The sequence below is a fragment of the Macrotis lagotis genome, chromosome X (genome assembly GCF_037893015.1).
Source record: "Macrotis lagotis isolate mMagLag1 chromosome X, bilby.v1.9.chrom.fasta, whole genome shotgun sequence".
Classification (NCBI taxonomy): domain Eukaryota; kingdom Metazoa; phylum Chordata; class Mammalia; order Peramelemorphia; family Peramelidae; genus Macrotis; species Macrotis lagotis.
This window is the reverse complement of record NC_133666.1, coordinates 274,590,597-274,605,979: the sequence shown is the minus strand read 5'-3', so window position 1 is coordinate 274,605,979 and position 15,383 is coordinate 274,590,597. Positions and strand designations below refer to the sequence as shown.

At 33.2% G+C, this 15,383-nt stretch overlaps 1 protein-coding gene across 1 annotated transcript in view; it reads left to right on the top strand.

Moving 5' to 3' along the window:
- PARP8 (poly(ADP-ribose) polymerase family member 8) overlaps positions 1–15,383 on the top strand; it is a 234,471-nt gene that overhangs the window by 197,637 nt on the left and 21,451 nt on the right. The window contains exons 19-24 of the mRNA XM_074206602.1: positions 2,222–2,270; positions 3,209–3,321; positions 3,527–3,599; positions 5,123–5,192; positions 10,555–10,628; positions 13,117–13,186. Of these exons, the coding sequence (XP_074062703.1) occupies positions 2,222–2,270; positions 3,209–3,321; positions 3,527–3,599; positions 5,123–5,192; positions 10,555–10,628; positions 13,117–13,186 (449 nt within the window). The remainder of the gene's footprint in view (positions 1–2,221; positions 2,271–3,208; positions 3,322–3,526; positions 3,600–5,122; positions 5,193–10,554; positions 10,629–13,116; positions 13,187–15,383) is intronic.

Genomic DNA, 15,383 nt, shown 5'->3' with positions numbered 1-15,383 from the left:
ATGAGGCCTGAAGATTATATAAGCCTTTAATGACTCTCATTTTAATTAAAAGTTCTACATCACTGGGGAAAGAATACAATCTGTCTTGCATTGCAAAGATATGCAGTCCATTTAGCTGTTGTTTGTCCATAGTAAAAGCCTTGATTAACAGGATTGCACAGGTAATGAGCTGTTCTGGCTAATTTCATTTTCTGGTTAAATGAGGATTAAACTGGAAAGTCAGTTGTTCCAATATTTTAGGTTAGAAAATCTTCCTAAAATTCATTAGTGCCTTTTCTTAATTATTATTAATATATCTTCTTTTGTGTTTGAATATGTATGCTTCACCCCACCCCCCTTCTTTTGGAAGGTCTGTTAAAGGAGATCTTGTATATTGTGGTAATTTCTAGAAGATATTAAAAGACTGAACTGAATGTCTCCTGAGCCCAGGACACAATCCCTATTCTTTTTTGTTTTTGCAGTACTTAATATTGCTTTGTGTTTCTCATCACTTGCTTCTTTTTTTCCTAAAAATGGAACAGGATTAGCTGAGACAAGCTAATTGTTTAACAACTTAGAATGGATAGGAAATTGTATCCCAGTACCTGCTGTTTACTCTTGCTTGAATATTTTCCCCTTTCTCCCCTTTATCAGAGGATTTGAGATATTTATTCTAAAGCATAGTCAGAAAAGTAATAACTCCAAGCTACAGAAGTAGAATATTTTATATTTAAAAAAGAAATTTTGAAGTCCCTCTCTCTCTATTATATCTTGTGTGACTTTCTATATAAACCATCTCTAATTCTGCCTTTGATTGGGGGTGATAAATCTTATTATTCAGAGATTCTGCTTAGTTGAAATCAGTTTAATCAAGGTGATTTTTTATGAAATTAACATAGAATTAATTTAAATGTGGAAAGAGTTTGAAAAAAGATAGATTTGAAACACCTACTATTTTAAATTAGACCTCAGTTCAAATCCTAGTCCCAACATTTACTAGCTGTGTCATTTAAGCTCTCAGAACTTTAATTTCCTCATCTATAAATTAGTGATGATAGTTTATAATAACTGCCTCCTAGAGTTACTATGAGGATGAAATTAACTATCTTATGGTGATATATATGTGTGTGTGTGAACAATTATTTTTTAAGCCAACAGTGCCTATGAATGAACTTAAATTATGTATGGAAAATACACTATATGCATGTGTGTATGTATATGTGAATATGTACCCACAAATAGAACTATACATATACATCATTGGACTGTTATTTAGTATATGTCCATGTAATATATAAAGGTTCTATAATTTTATCAACATAAAGAATTCTTATTCTTGGGACTATCTCCACCTAATCAGATCACAATCCATCTGTATCCAAGTAGATTAGAAAGTTGAATAATTTGCAAAGATTCAATTTGCAATAGTTTTCAAAGTAAAAATTAGAGGTGGAATTTGTATCCAAGTCTTTATTTACACACACACACACACACACACACACAAAATTTACTATACCATGTCCCCTCATTATGTCTTCTCAAAGTATGTTGAAAAGGAAAAGCACTTCCTTCTTTTTCTTTTCCTTATCTCACAGATTATTTGATATCTGTCTACCTTTTTCCACCTGTTCATGATATTTAGTCTTAGTTATTTACCCTTTAAACAGAAGAGATGTTAAACTATTTTTCTTTTCTAGTATTTTTTTTACTTTTTAATGATATTAGTTATTTATATTTTGCACATCTTCAAAAACACTTCAACAAAATACTTTTCATTTTTTAATTGACATCAGGGATGATTGTAATCATTTTGTTTACAAGGTATTTGAGTAAGTATATTTAGCTTTTTCTATAAGTGAAAAAACATATGTGATCCTTTGATTTTTAAAGTGAGATTCTTAATTTAAAGCATTCTTTCTTGAGAAAGTGGGAAATAATTGGCAACTTTTAACATTTTATGTTGATGATAATTGTGCAAAACATAAAAGTGTTCATTTCACCAAGATAATTATTAAAAAGTTTTTTTGATTTTTGATTTTTATATTTCTTCTGGTCAGTTTTCAATACTAACATAAAAATTTAAATCTTTAGATTTGTTTCAAGAAACAAAAGAAAATGCTATGTAATTAAATAAAATGATTACAAAAGTCTTTGACACAGCAAGCATAGGCTTTAATCACTGCTTCCTAAGAAAAAAAGCATTTTTGCATATTTTGTGGCTGATGAATCATTTTAATTTCAGGGTTATCTCAAGTAATAGGTCGCATATTGTGAAACTGCCAGTTAACCGGGTAAGTTATTTTTCCATTCATTTTTATGCCAGTCTTTTAAATTAGAGGAATACTTGTAAGATCATAGGATTTATTCTATGATTCTCAGACAAGTTAATAAGATTCCTTAATGCAGACAACCAACTTTTTAAGTTGCTTTTTGTTTATTGTACCAAAACTCCAAAATGTTAGATGCATGGGGGTTTTTTTTTTGTCATGTCAACTGGAAGTGAGGAGAAAGCTCTCTAACTACTCTCTTCTCTTACTCCCCCTGTCTCTCCTATGCTTATTTCTTTTTCTTATCTAACTAATCACCTCTCTACTTGTTATTTGGTTAGCTATCCTTTTTGTAGAGTATTTGATGGTTTCTTTAAATAAGTATAGTTCTAGCAAAGAGAAAATTGGAACTAAAAGGCCTATTATAACAAATATTAATGTGTATAGCCAATATGTGAATTGTAAATTTCATGGATCATCCATTGTGGCCATTTAAAAATCTTGAACTGAATTTCCTTTGTAATCCAACATTGTTCCCAGCCCATTTAGAATCTGGAATGGTTAGTGTGTTCTCCTCATGTTACTCTTATAACCAAAGAAAATCTTGTAAACCAAACAAAAAATCTTAATTAGGAATGCTCAGTATTCAGACAAAATTTAATACTGTATTTCAAAGTTATTTATAAGTGATTTGGAATTATTGGCACATATACTCCTTTTCTAGTCCTCTTTTAGCTTCTTTATACTTCTTTTTATCCTTCCTTTCAATAATCCAATGTAATTCATCTGGCCTAGCATTTTCAGTTATTTGAATCAGTCTATTAATCAGATTGACTTTAAATAGCTTGAGGTAGATCCTGGATAATGGGGTTCTATTGGAACCAGTATGATCTGAGTGAGTCTTTACCCTTGGAAATATGTTCAGTTTGACACTTTTCCATTTGTCATATTTTATTTAACAGCAATTGAAGTTCATGCACACTCCCCATCAATTCCTCCTTCTCAGCAGTCCACCAGCCAAAGAATCCAATTTTAGAGCTGCTAAAAAACTCTTTGGAAGTACCTTTGCATTTCAGTGAGTATGGCTTAATACTACATGTAATGTTGGACTCCTATACAAGAGTGTTTAATGAGTACAAAAAGAGGAAATATTTAATTTCCAGGAGCTGTTCGGCAATTTCAAGTTTCTAGCAAGTAAATGATTGAGTTGCAAATTCTGAATTTTGGGGGTAGCATGACTTCTAACATTGTATCTTTGGCTTTTTCCCCTCCATTTTCAGTGGCTCCCACATTGAAAACTGGCACTCCATCCTGAGGAATGGCTTAGTCGTTGCTTCAAATACACGGCTGCAGGTAAATTTTCTTCATTTATGAAAGATGATGCTAAAAACATATAGTCATTTTCCCCTTACATCATCTATTTCAATAGTATATGGTCCTACATTGTTGCATACCTACAAAAAGCACAGTACATATATATATATATATATATATATATATATATATACATATCTTCCCCTTTTGTTCATTGAACTTGTTAACCACATCTATCTCACTGCTGTTTGGTAGGGTTTTTATTCTGTTATTCAAACTGGAGAATAGGGCCCTAGATGGAAAATTTGCAAAACAAATTCTAATAGAAGCAGTGAAACTATCTACTGAACCTAATACAATAGATAACATAATCATATATGCTTTCTTTGTAGTCACAAAGTGTTTTTGTTTGTTTTTTGTTTGTTTGTCATTGAAAGGAAGAAAGGCCACACTAGAGCCTTTTTGTTATCCTTTTTCCTTCTTTTTTTGATTTTTAGAATTATTCTCAGTCATATTGGCAGAGTGCTCTCAGAGGTTTTTAAGCAGATATCTTCACCTCCTTCTGATCTGCACTTCCATACTTCACTTAACAGTGACATTTTACTGCTACATAACTAACTGGATTTCACATAGAAGTAGTTGAGGTCAATCTAGCGGGAAGAAAAAGTTGCTTACAAATCTTCCTGACTTATCTCTGAACAGATGGGTGGAAAAAATTTTTGAAAGAAATCAACCAATCATCAAGCATTTAATAGCCACCTGCTATATGTCAAACACTATGCTAGACTCTGGAGTTACAAATTAAAAAATAAAAATTTCAGGGGTTAAAAATTCTTTGCAATATTTATCACTTATTTATATATTGCCAACAAAGGAAAATAAGACAGTAGTCAACAAGTAGAGAAAGAGGAAAGGAAGTGGGAGTCAACTTCTTACATTCAAGTGACTGGGTTACCTTTAGTTCATAGTCTCTGATTCAACATTGACTCTGCAGTTTAAAGGTTAAAATCTGTTTGGTCAGTTTTAGAGAATGAAATGGTTTTTGTAAGCTTACATACAAAAAGTTAAAATTCAGTGAAGAATTTATGGTGAGATGGGTTGGATGTGCAAGAAGATTTATTCATATTCAATGTGCAATGCTTATTGAAATTCATTACAATAGATGTCGTAATCCAATAACTTCATCAGAGTATACATGTGAATTTTTCATGCTTTTGGATGATTGTGCTTTTTGTTTGTTCACAAAATATGTGAGTTGCTAAATTAAAAAGCTAGCTAATGTGGTCTGTAATAAACAGTACTTCTACCTCCAGAAAGTGGAGAGGACTCTGCCAAAGATGGTGAATGGGCTACTTAGTGTTGCACATGTTATCTAAATCAAAATTCTTAATGCAAGGATGATATTAATCTTTTCAAATCAAATTATACTTCATCCAAGAAGCTTAGGACCTTGGAATAAGAGCTCAATTATTTTGTAAACACTGTTCTGATGTGAGACTGTTTCTGTTCTTCATTTGAAACATTTAAAAGTAGTGACAGGCTTTTCTCTCCCTTCTTTTTAGCTCCATGGTGCAATGTATGGGAGTGGAATATATCTTAGTCCATTGTCAAGCATATCATTTGGTTACTCAGGTAACACTACAAATCACTCTCAAATTAAGTATCATTGTCTTTCATTGTTCTTGTTCATGTTTTGATTTTTATTGGAATCTCTTTCTCAGCATGAAGCATAATTACTGCATTTGTGTTAAACATCATTGTAAATGTCAGAAAACAAAAGAAAATTATAATAATATAGTGACAGAGTGGTAACAAGAGCTAGAGTCAAATAGCTGCCTTTTCAACTCAGCAAAAACTGGGTTCAAGTCCCAACTCAAACGCATAATGATTTCATCTTGTGCAAGTTACAGCTTCCCATTTCTATAAGACAAAAAGTTGTAGATGAGATGCTCATATTTATTGATAAATATGTTTCTTTTCTGAGTTCTTTTCACCAATAAAAGAAGTCTGGAACAACAACAAAAATGCATCATACATACTTGATAATTGAAGTTAACAATTTTCTTTATGACTTTCCTTTCCCATTAACATTTTAATATTTTCATTTATCTGTTTTTTGTTTGCAATTCCTGTTTTATTAGGATTGTGGATACATATATGAATTTCATATCTTTACATGACTCAGACTTTTAGTGACTTGTTTGTGATCACACAGTTAAAAGGAACAGAATAGAAATTTGAAATGGTTTCCACCCCAAATCTAGTGCTCTCATTATCTTTCTATATTATCTCTCTCTCTCTCTATATATATATATATCACCATGTTATCTCTATAGACTATTGAATTAAACTAATATGAACTTGAAATCTATACTATATCTCTTGCCCCTCCAGGATGACTCTATGTATATGGTCCCTTTTTTTAACTTTAGAGAAGACTTTTTTTTTGGAAAAGAAAAGTTTTAGTTCATTCTATGTAGATTTTATATTTGTTGGTTTTTATTCTATACAGTATTTAAATGTTCTTGGTGTTGTGTGAATCCTCTAACATAGAAATGACAGATGATCCAGATTGAAAGAATATATATAGACCATAAAACATTCCTGAGGGAGATAATGGTGCCACAAACAAAGCATTGTTTCCATGAACATGGAACAAATACTACTAAACTCATGAAACTATTTCCATAAATGCATGCAAAGGACTGCAGAGATATATTAAATAATGTTTGTTTAAATCTTCTTGATCTGAGCACCTCAATGCAGTCCAATCAGACAACTTGCTCTATAAGATAAATAGTATATTTTAAAGTTACTTTCATAATTTGCTGATTTTCCAGTTTTGAATTCTGATTTTCCTGAAGCATGGAAGTATCATTTTGGGCAGAAGAATTTGTGTATTCTCAATCACAGTGACATGAATTTTTTATGATCACTCCAGATCACCACAGAAAATTAATACAAATAAAACACACAAGGAACAGTCTATAATACTACTTGAGAGAAGCAGTACAGTAGATTAGAGGACTGAATCATAAATCTGAAAAACTTTTGTTCATATATCATCTTTGACATTTACCAGGTCTGTGAATGAATCCTGTAAGCTCTCAAAAACTTATGTTTTTTTATCTATAAAATGGGGCTAATACTACCTGCAGTTCATGTCTTTTGGTATTTGTGAGACTTGAGGTAACTAGCATATCTCAATAGTTTTGTAAACTTCAAAGTGCTATATAAATGTCAATTTATTATTGTTGCTATTATTTACTCTGCTACAACTTTACATTGCATTATACTGTGAGTGCAATTTTTAAACTGTAAGTCATTCAAGTTTAAAACTATTCTAAAACTGTTAGGCATTAAAGTTTAAAACTATTCTGACTTTTAAGACACTTGGAATTTTAATTTTTAACATTCCTATTTCCTATACATACATACACATACACACATATAATATTTCAAGGGCTTATAGTTTTAATATAATTAATTAAAATAGAAATAGTTTTTTGGAAAAGTCATTGAATATCTTAGGAAAAATAGGAATGAAGAGAGAAATGTTTGTAATGCTTTAAAAACAGCAGTTTTGTATAAACAGTGTTTACAGGGGATCTATAAATGCATATGTGACTCCCTAAATAAGTTAACATAACTTAACTTCTTTGAAACATGATAAATATCACATTTACATTTACTTTTTTTCAGTTCATTTAGTTTATGTTGTGGTTGAGAAAAGGGAAGAAATTACAAAAAGTTTATATGAATTTAGAAATATTTTTAAATGAATTTATGTCTGAAATCTGTATTATAGCTCCTGCCCCTCCAATATGACTCCATGTGTATGGTCTTATTTTTTTAACTTTAGAGAAGAATTTTTTTTTGGAAAAGAAAAAAATGACCAAAAGTGTTACAACTACTATCATGTGGTCTTCAGATGTTTAGAAATCATTTCACTGTTTTCCTTTTCCATAAAATATCTTAAGACTTGGTGTCTCCTTTTCTTATTACCTATAGAAAGCAATACTTTGCTCTGATATGTTGTACTGGGTTTTATATGTATTATATAAGGGTGATCCTTTTTGAACAAAGGTTACTTAGACTTAGGGATAGGTAAGTGCCATTCTAAAGTGCTGAATGATGTGAACTACCAAATGGTCTAGAGTTTGTATTGCATTTGGGAAGATCCAGAGGGATAAGCCAAAGTTTTTGTCCTGCCATATGCAAAAAGACAGAGGGTGACATATAGAAAGTCTTAAACATAATTTCTGTATAATTAATCATTTTATTAATTATGTCTTTCATTAATAAAAGGATGGTCATTTGACTGTCTCTCAGAAACCAAAGACAGATCATAGTGACCTAGGTGTAGATTGTATTCAGGGAAAACTAGTCTAGTACTCTATTGTGTGCACTGCTGAGTCCTTTTCAGGGCTCCTTTCGACTTTTAATGTCTACCTGATCCATCTAAGTCTCACTTGTGGCATCAAGAAGCTGTAGCATGTACAGCAGCCATACCTGACAAACCATTTTACAGACAAACTAACCCAAGCTGAGGGTAACCAAGTTGTCCCAAACTCATTGGTGAGTTAGGATGGTTTCTCTCTCAAGTATGTGAAGACCTCCTGGTGAAATGGGCAGCTGAGGACAATTTGTTCCAATGGCTATGAAGGAGCACTTAGAGCTTGTTTAAACATTGAAGATGCCAAGGTCATCCACTGCATCTTGAGTCATCACCAGTTGTCTTGACTCTGTCTTTTTCCTGGACTATGATGATTCTGGAAGAGAGACTGATAACTTCATGCAACTCTGTTTCACTTAAATCTACTTCATACATGAATCAAAACACACCACCCATAATTAATGAAAACTCACACAGGGCAAGCCTTCTTAGGGGATGTCAGAAAAATCAATACAAGGAGGTTCTCAAAGTCTTTCTTATGAACTTTGGAATTGATTGTGCAATGGCACAACCATTCAGCATGGTATGCTCTATCAGAGCAAAAGTAGAATTGAAATAGTTCAAAAGAAAACTTGAGATGTACAGGTTTCAAGAATCCACCCCAAGTGCTAATATGAACTATGGTAGAGAATCCAAACTCTTATTGCTTTGCTCTGAGCAGTCACAGGTGGACACACTGTAAGACCCTAACACAGTAATGTCATTTTGATCCTCTACAAGTATAAAGGACTACAACTAATATGCTTTTGGAAAAGTGGTGCTCCCAACACATGGCAGTCAACTCTGCGTTAACAATGAGAAGAAAGAATATAAATGAAAGATGTGTACCTATTCTAATAAGGGGCTTGGGGAAGTGACTTTATGTCTCTCCTACTTACAGACTACCCCCAGTATTGGGCAATCTATACAAAGGAGCTATCTTTCCACCCATGATAGGTGGTGCAATGGACAGAGCACTGACCTTGGAGTCAAGAAGAAGAGAGTTAGAATCTAGCCTGACACTTGACACTTACTAGCTGTGTGACCTTGGGCAAGTCATTGAACTATGATTGCCTCGCATCCAGGGCCATTTCTTGTCATCCTGATTCATGTCTGGGCACTGGACCCAGATGGCTTGTCATGGTATCAGTTCCCAACTCCTTCCAGAAAGGACAAACATCACCACCACCATCATCATCATCATCATTATCATTATCATCATCATCATCATCATCATCATTACCCAAGCCTGGGGAGAACTGAATGGACTTCCCAGTTGGCTATTGTCTGAACAAGTTTGAGGAGAATGTTAAATTCAGTCTCTTTTTTTAGCCCTATTCTTCAGAGATTAATTTGACATAGTAGAGAATTAGGAAATAGGAAAGGGATAAAATCCTTGATCTCCCCAATAGCAATGTTATTATTGTGAGAGAATTAATCATTTCTCTCAAACATAAAGGCACTATTAACAAGCGATAAAGCAACTATATGATGACAAAGTTTTTTTTTTCTCTTAACTGAGAATAAAACTATTATTTTCCTTCTCTTTACAGTGTTAAGAAAAAATGATTAGAAATAGTATCAATACTATTTTATCTTGCTATATAGGTTATCTCATTTGATCTTCACAACTACCTTGGGACATGTTGGTGCTATTTATTACTCCCTTTTCATAGATATGGAAATTGAGGCAGGCAGAAGTTAAATGATTTGTCAAGGCTCACTTATTCTAGTAAGTGTCTGGCATAGGATTTGAACTTGTCTTCCTGATACCAGGTCCTATATTCTTAGCTACTATAGTCTTTATCAATATTCTGAATTAGGGGTTTGACATGATGCCCTTAGAGATACCCAGGAAAGTTTTGTCTTGTACATAGAGCAAAGAAAAAATGAAGTCTAATTGGGTTATGCTCCTTTTAAGAGTTTTTTTCTGTTCCAATTTTATTTTATATCATCTTTTTGAAAATATTTTACTTATTTATTCAAGGTTTAAATATGTGATTTCAATTGTGAAATTATCCCCTTATGAAATGACCTGGATCAATGCCAATCAGCACTGGCTCTGAAACTTACAATTTTAGAGAGTTATCTTGTACCCAGAGAAACTGTTTAATTTGCTGGAGTGCTCATGCTCATTCTCTCTCTCTCTCTCACTCTCTCTCTCTCTCTCTCTCTCTCTCTCTCTCTCTCTCTCTCTCTCTCTCTCTCTTGCACACACACACACACACACATACAGGCACACAAACCATATATCTCAGAAGTATGATTTTTTTAATGGCAGGAATATACATTTTTGTATGTGTTTGTATTTCTATCAGTTTTTAGCTCCATATGAGGCTAATAAAACAGCTAATGTTCTCTATATCCTGAACCACCACTATTACTCCCAATCACTTGAAGCACTGAGCTCTGAGCTAATGTTAGCATATTTCCCTATGGAACTTGAAAGAATGTGTCAATCATATGTTGAACTTTCTTTGTCCAAGTAGACCCTGAAATGAAGGTCTGGTATTTTTTGTTTCTGCTTTGTTTTGTTTTGTTTTGTTTGGATGTTTTTAGGGATGAACAAGAAACAGAAGGTGTCAGCCAAGGATGAGCCAGCCTCCAGCAGTAAAGGCAGTAATACATTACAGGTAATGCAATTAATCATGTTACTCTTTTTGGCTGGAGACTCATGGATTTGTTAGCTAGGAGGAGGCTAATGTTCAGGCTTTTAAGCCAACAAAATGATTATTTTGAGTGGTCAGCAGAATTAAAGAACAAAGATCATATAAGACCAGACAAACTTAATTGCCTTCCCTAGCAAAAATTCACAACTATAAGCTGAAAAATAACTTCTTTGATGAATAATGCCATTTTACAACATTTTTATAAGCAAAAACCTTCTCACTATAAGATTTTTTAACCCTTTTTCATTCTATGTGCCTTAGTAAATTTTACTTGTAAAATGAAATCACCAACAATAGTTCTTAGACAACTTTTAATTTCTCTTGATTTTAGTGTTTGTAAAGAATCATGCAAGTGCTTTACAAATAATAATTCTAATAAATATGTATAAAGATGATAGCATACATTGGATTGTATGTATATGTGTGTATATGTATATGTATATATATATACATGAATATGTATGTGTGTAACTATCTATCATATTGATAAGGTGTATTTGTAGATATATATATATATATATATATATAATATAAATAGATAGATAGATAGATGATTGATAGATAGATAGTCTTATTGGATCCTTTCCCTAATGTGTTAGAGAGTAAAAAGCTTTTCATTTTACACAAGAGGAAATGGAGTATCAGAGAGGCTGAACAGTTTGCCCATGATCAAAAAGAGCTGGTGATATATCTTTTACTTAAATCCAGTTTTTTTTCTATTCTCAATACCTATTGACTTTCCTCCTCTGTAAAATCTTTGTTTATCTTCCCTGCTTCTCATATTTTTCTGTAGCACCTTGTTTGTATCACACATTTCGAGGAAAGAAAATGAAAATTTAAAAAGTTCCCATTTGTATTCTTGGCAAGTATTTTCAAAGAATAATTAGATTTTTCATAAGGAAGAATGTCTTCCTCTTTTGTACAGATGCCAGACTCTTCTCTGGGCTGATACTTAATGTATGTTATATTCAAAAAAGCCTGAAGATATGTGTTGATATAATGCAATTTGATAAAAATATTAACCCATACATTGAAGAATCACCAGGGTCCTAAGTCTAAATTGGAAGAAACTGGGTGCACAGTGGATGAAGAACTAGACCCTAGTTCAGATGTGATGTTTATCTTTTACTTCCCCTGTCTACTCTTTGCCCTCTCTTTTTCCTTGTAAATCATGCTTTTAGAGTATGTATCTTAGAATTTTATTCAAATATGTATTTATATATTTTAAAGAAGAAATTTTTGGTTAGGTCTAGCCCCATCTCAAACCAAATTCTTCCCTTCCTAAATTTTTTTTGGGGGGAGGGGATTACATTTACTTATCCTGGAGGCAGATAGTTCAGTGGATGAATGCTAGACCTGAAATCAGGAAGAGCTGAATTCAAATGCTACCTATATCAGTCCAGGCAAGATTTTTAACCTCTCTGGCCTCATTTTCCTCATCTGTAAAATAGTGATAATAATAGCATGTCTCTTCTAGGGTTGTTGTGAGGATCAAACAAGAATATATTTGTAAACCATTTCATAAACATATATATATATATATATATATATATATATATATATATATGCATATGTACCAGCTATTGTTATAGATATTGTTATATAGGGACAGCTAGGTGGCACAGTGGATAGAGCTTTAGCCTTAGAGTCAAGAAGACTGGAGTTCGAATCCAGCTTCAGACACTTGACACTTATTAGCTGTGTGACCTTGGGCAAGTCACTTAACCCTGATTGCCTCAGATCTAGGGCTATTTCCAGTTATCCTGATTCATATCTGGCCACTGAACCCAGATGGCTCTAGAGGAGAAAGTAAGGCTGGTGACTTAGCACAACAGCCCCTCACTCAAATCCAATTGCCCTGTTTGTTGTGGCATCACCTCTCTTGTTGTCATGGTCTTCTTCAAGAATGAAATACAGGGCTGCTAGGTGGTGCAGTGGATAAAGCACCGGCCCTGGAGTCAGGAATACCTGGGTTCAAATCCAGTCTCAGACACTTAATAATTACCTAGCTGTGTGGCCTTGGGCAAGCCACTTAACCCCGTTTGCCTTGCAAAAATAAAAAAAAAAGAATGAAATACAAACATCATCATTGACTATTTTTATTGAAATTATAATTATTACTTTTACTGTGAACTTTAATTCCTTTACATTTTTGTGTAACTTGTTATAAAAAGAATCAGATTATCCATCAAATCAAATGAGATTAAATAATTCACATTCGTGATATTAGAACTTTAGAGTGAGATGGGTAAATGGCAATATTAGAGTATTTGTAGCACAGTTATTTTAATAGCTAATATAGTGACAATGACAAATTTTATTGCATATAGCTGTAATTCTTAAATATTTTCTCCTGGAAATTGATTCAATTGTAAATACTTCTTTAAGTTGACTTTAATGTATATGATTTCCTAAATTTTATCATAATATTACAATTCTTTTTATTCTTTAGTCACAGAAAAAAGGACAACAGTCTCAGTTCTTGCAAAGTCGTAACTTAAAATGCATAGCCTTATGTGAAGGTAAGTTGAAATTATTCACAAAATTTAATTGGATCTTTCTTCACACATGGGCTTACTAAATGACTATCTTTATAAATAATCTTACATCATTATTTTATTGATTAGCTTTAGAAATGAATTTACATGTACATATAGAATATATTCCCCTTTTCCAACTGCCTCATTCTATTTAAACCTCTTCTCATAGATTTTTCCCCATTCTCAGAATTCATCACTTATGTTTTTGAATAATTTCATTTTCTCTGTGGATTCTGGAATCTATAGCCATTTTAACAAAAACTATGACCCAGCCCCTATTGTTTCTTTGCTCTTACTTTATTACATTTCCAGTTTGGTTTACTCTATTATTGTTTTTGCTTTTTCTTCCAGGTCTCTGAGTACTGCTAGTGCAAAACTTAGACTATGCTAATTGGATTCACTAGATATTTATTGTGTCTAAGTTGGACAACATTCTCACCATATCCTCTCTACTATGTAGCAATCCTCTTATCCATCTTGGTTTTTGATTCCAGTACTTATCCCAAAGCTTATCCTTCATCTTCATACTCCACCTCCTTTATTACCCTTCTCTAAGTATTTGACCTTCTATTTTAATTTTCTTGAAAATATTGAGAACTCTTTAGGAAAAAACTCCTTTGCATCTGAAAATATCTTTGTTTAATTTCTTATATTTCTCTTACTGTCTCCTTGCTAATCCTCCACAAGAGTCCTTATACTCATCACTTTCCATCGAGTTTATTCAATTAGTATTTAATAGAGACCTACTACATGCAAGACTCTGTGGTAATCACTGGACATACAAGATAGAAATTAAATAACCTCTATCCTCAAGAAGCCTATGTTCTACTGTGAAATTCCACACCCAGATAAACAAACTCAAGATAAAGTGGGAGAGGGAAAACCTCCAAGGGTGCTTGGTATCAGTAGTGAGAGATAGCCTGAAGTTGGAAAAAAAGGAGGACATGATTGGTTGAAGACATGAAGTAATTTGAAGTATGGAGGAGGGCTGATGCGAAATTTCTATTATAGATAAGCCTTAATTTTCTCAGTAGAGTGGGAAGCCATGTCATCTGTTGAAAGATGGGTAGGAGTGGAGGTAGAACTTAAGAAGATTTAGAGCAGCTGCTCTGGGGAGTGCAAAAATGGGAGTGAAAGAGAAATAGAGAAAGACTATACCATAGCCCCAATTCTCTCCTTCCCTTCTTCAAAATTAACTATAGGTACTTCCCCAACTTCTATTTATTCTATAACTCCAGGCAATCTGATTTTGGTACCCAATCCTCTTCTAAAACATTTTCTCTGAGATCACCAGTTGTTAAAGCCAGTGAACTTTTCTCAGTCTTTATCCTGTTTGGACTTTCTGTAGCAATTGGTATTTCCTCCTTCCACAACTCCCACCTCTACCTTGCACTTTCTTTTTTATTTGCATTCCATAGGACTGCTGTATCTTACTTCTTGGTTCATTTACTTGCCTTCTTGGTTTCCTTACTGGTTCATCTTCTCATCTTTCTCTAAGTGTGAATGACCTCAAAGTTCTCTGTTGGATCATTCTAAATCTAATTTTAGATCTAAAGCCCAAATCTCCTTCCTGAACTCCAGGTTCTAGAAGGATCCTCTACAAAATCTTCAAACTTATCTTTCCAAAATTGAATTAACTTTCTTCTATTTCCATATCTTCTCACTGCTTTGCTGTTTTTTTTTGATGAAGCTAGCATCTAGATAAGGTTCCAGTTCAGATCCTGAGAACCACCACTGATTTTCTTCTCACCCTTTGCATGCCTTTGTGCAGTCTTCCTGATTCTTCATACAGGATATCCATATTTCTCATATTCCTGTCATCTTGTCCAGTCACACAACCACCACTACCCAACTTTATGTTCTTAGCACCTCCTGCCAGAGAGTTATAATAACTTGCTTATTGATCTCCATATTTTAATCTTTCCTTTTTTTCTAATCTTCTTCCCACAGCTACCAAATTTAACTTTCCTGCTCAACAACTCATAAAACCCATGGGTTAAATATAACCAGTTCAATATGACATTTAAGATAATCAGTATTTTCCAGGAGTAATCTCACATCTTTTCCCTTTATAAATTCTAAGCTTCAACCAAACTGAACAGTTAGCTGTCTTGTAATGTTGTTCCAGAGTCTCTCTTTCCTTGAACTTGTATAGACCACACTTCACAGGTAGATAGTA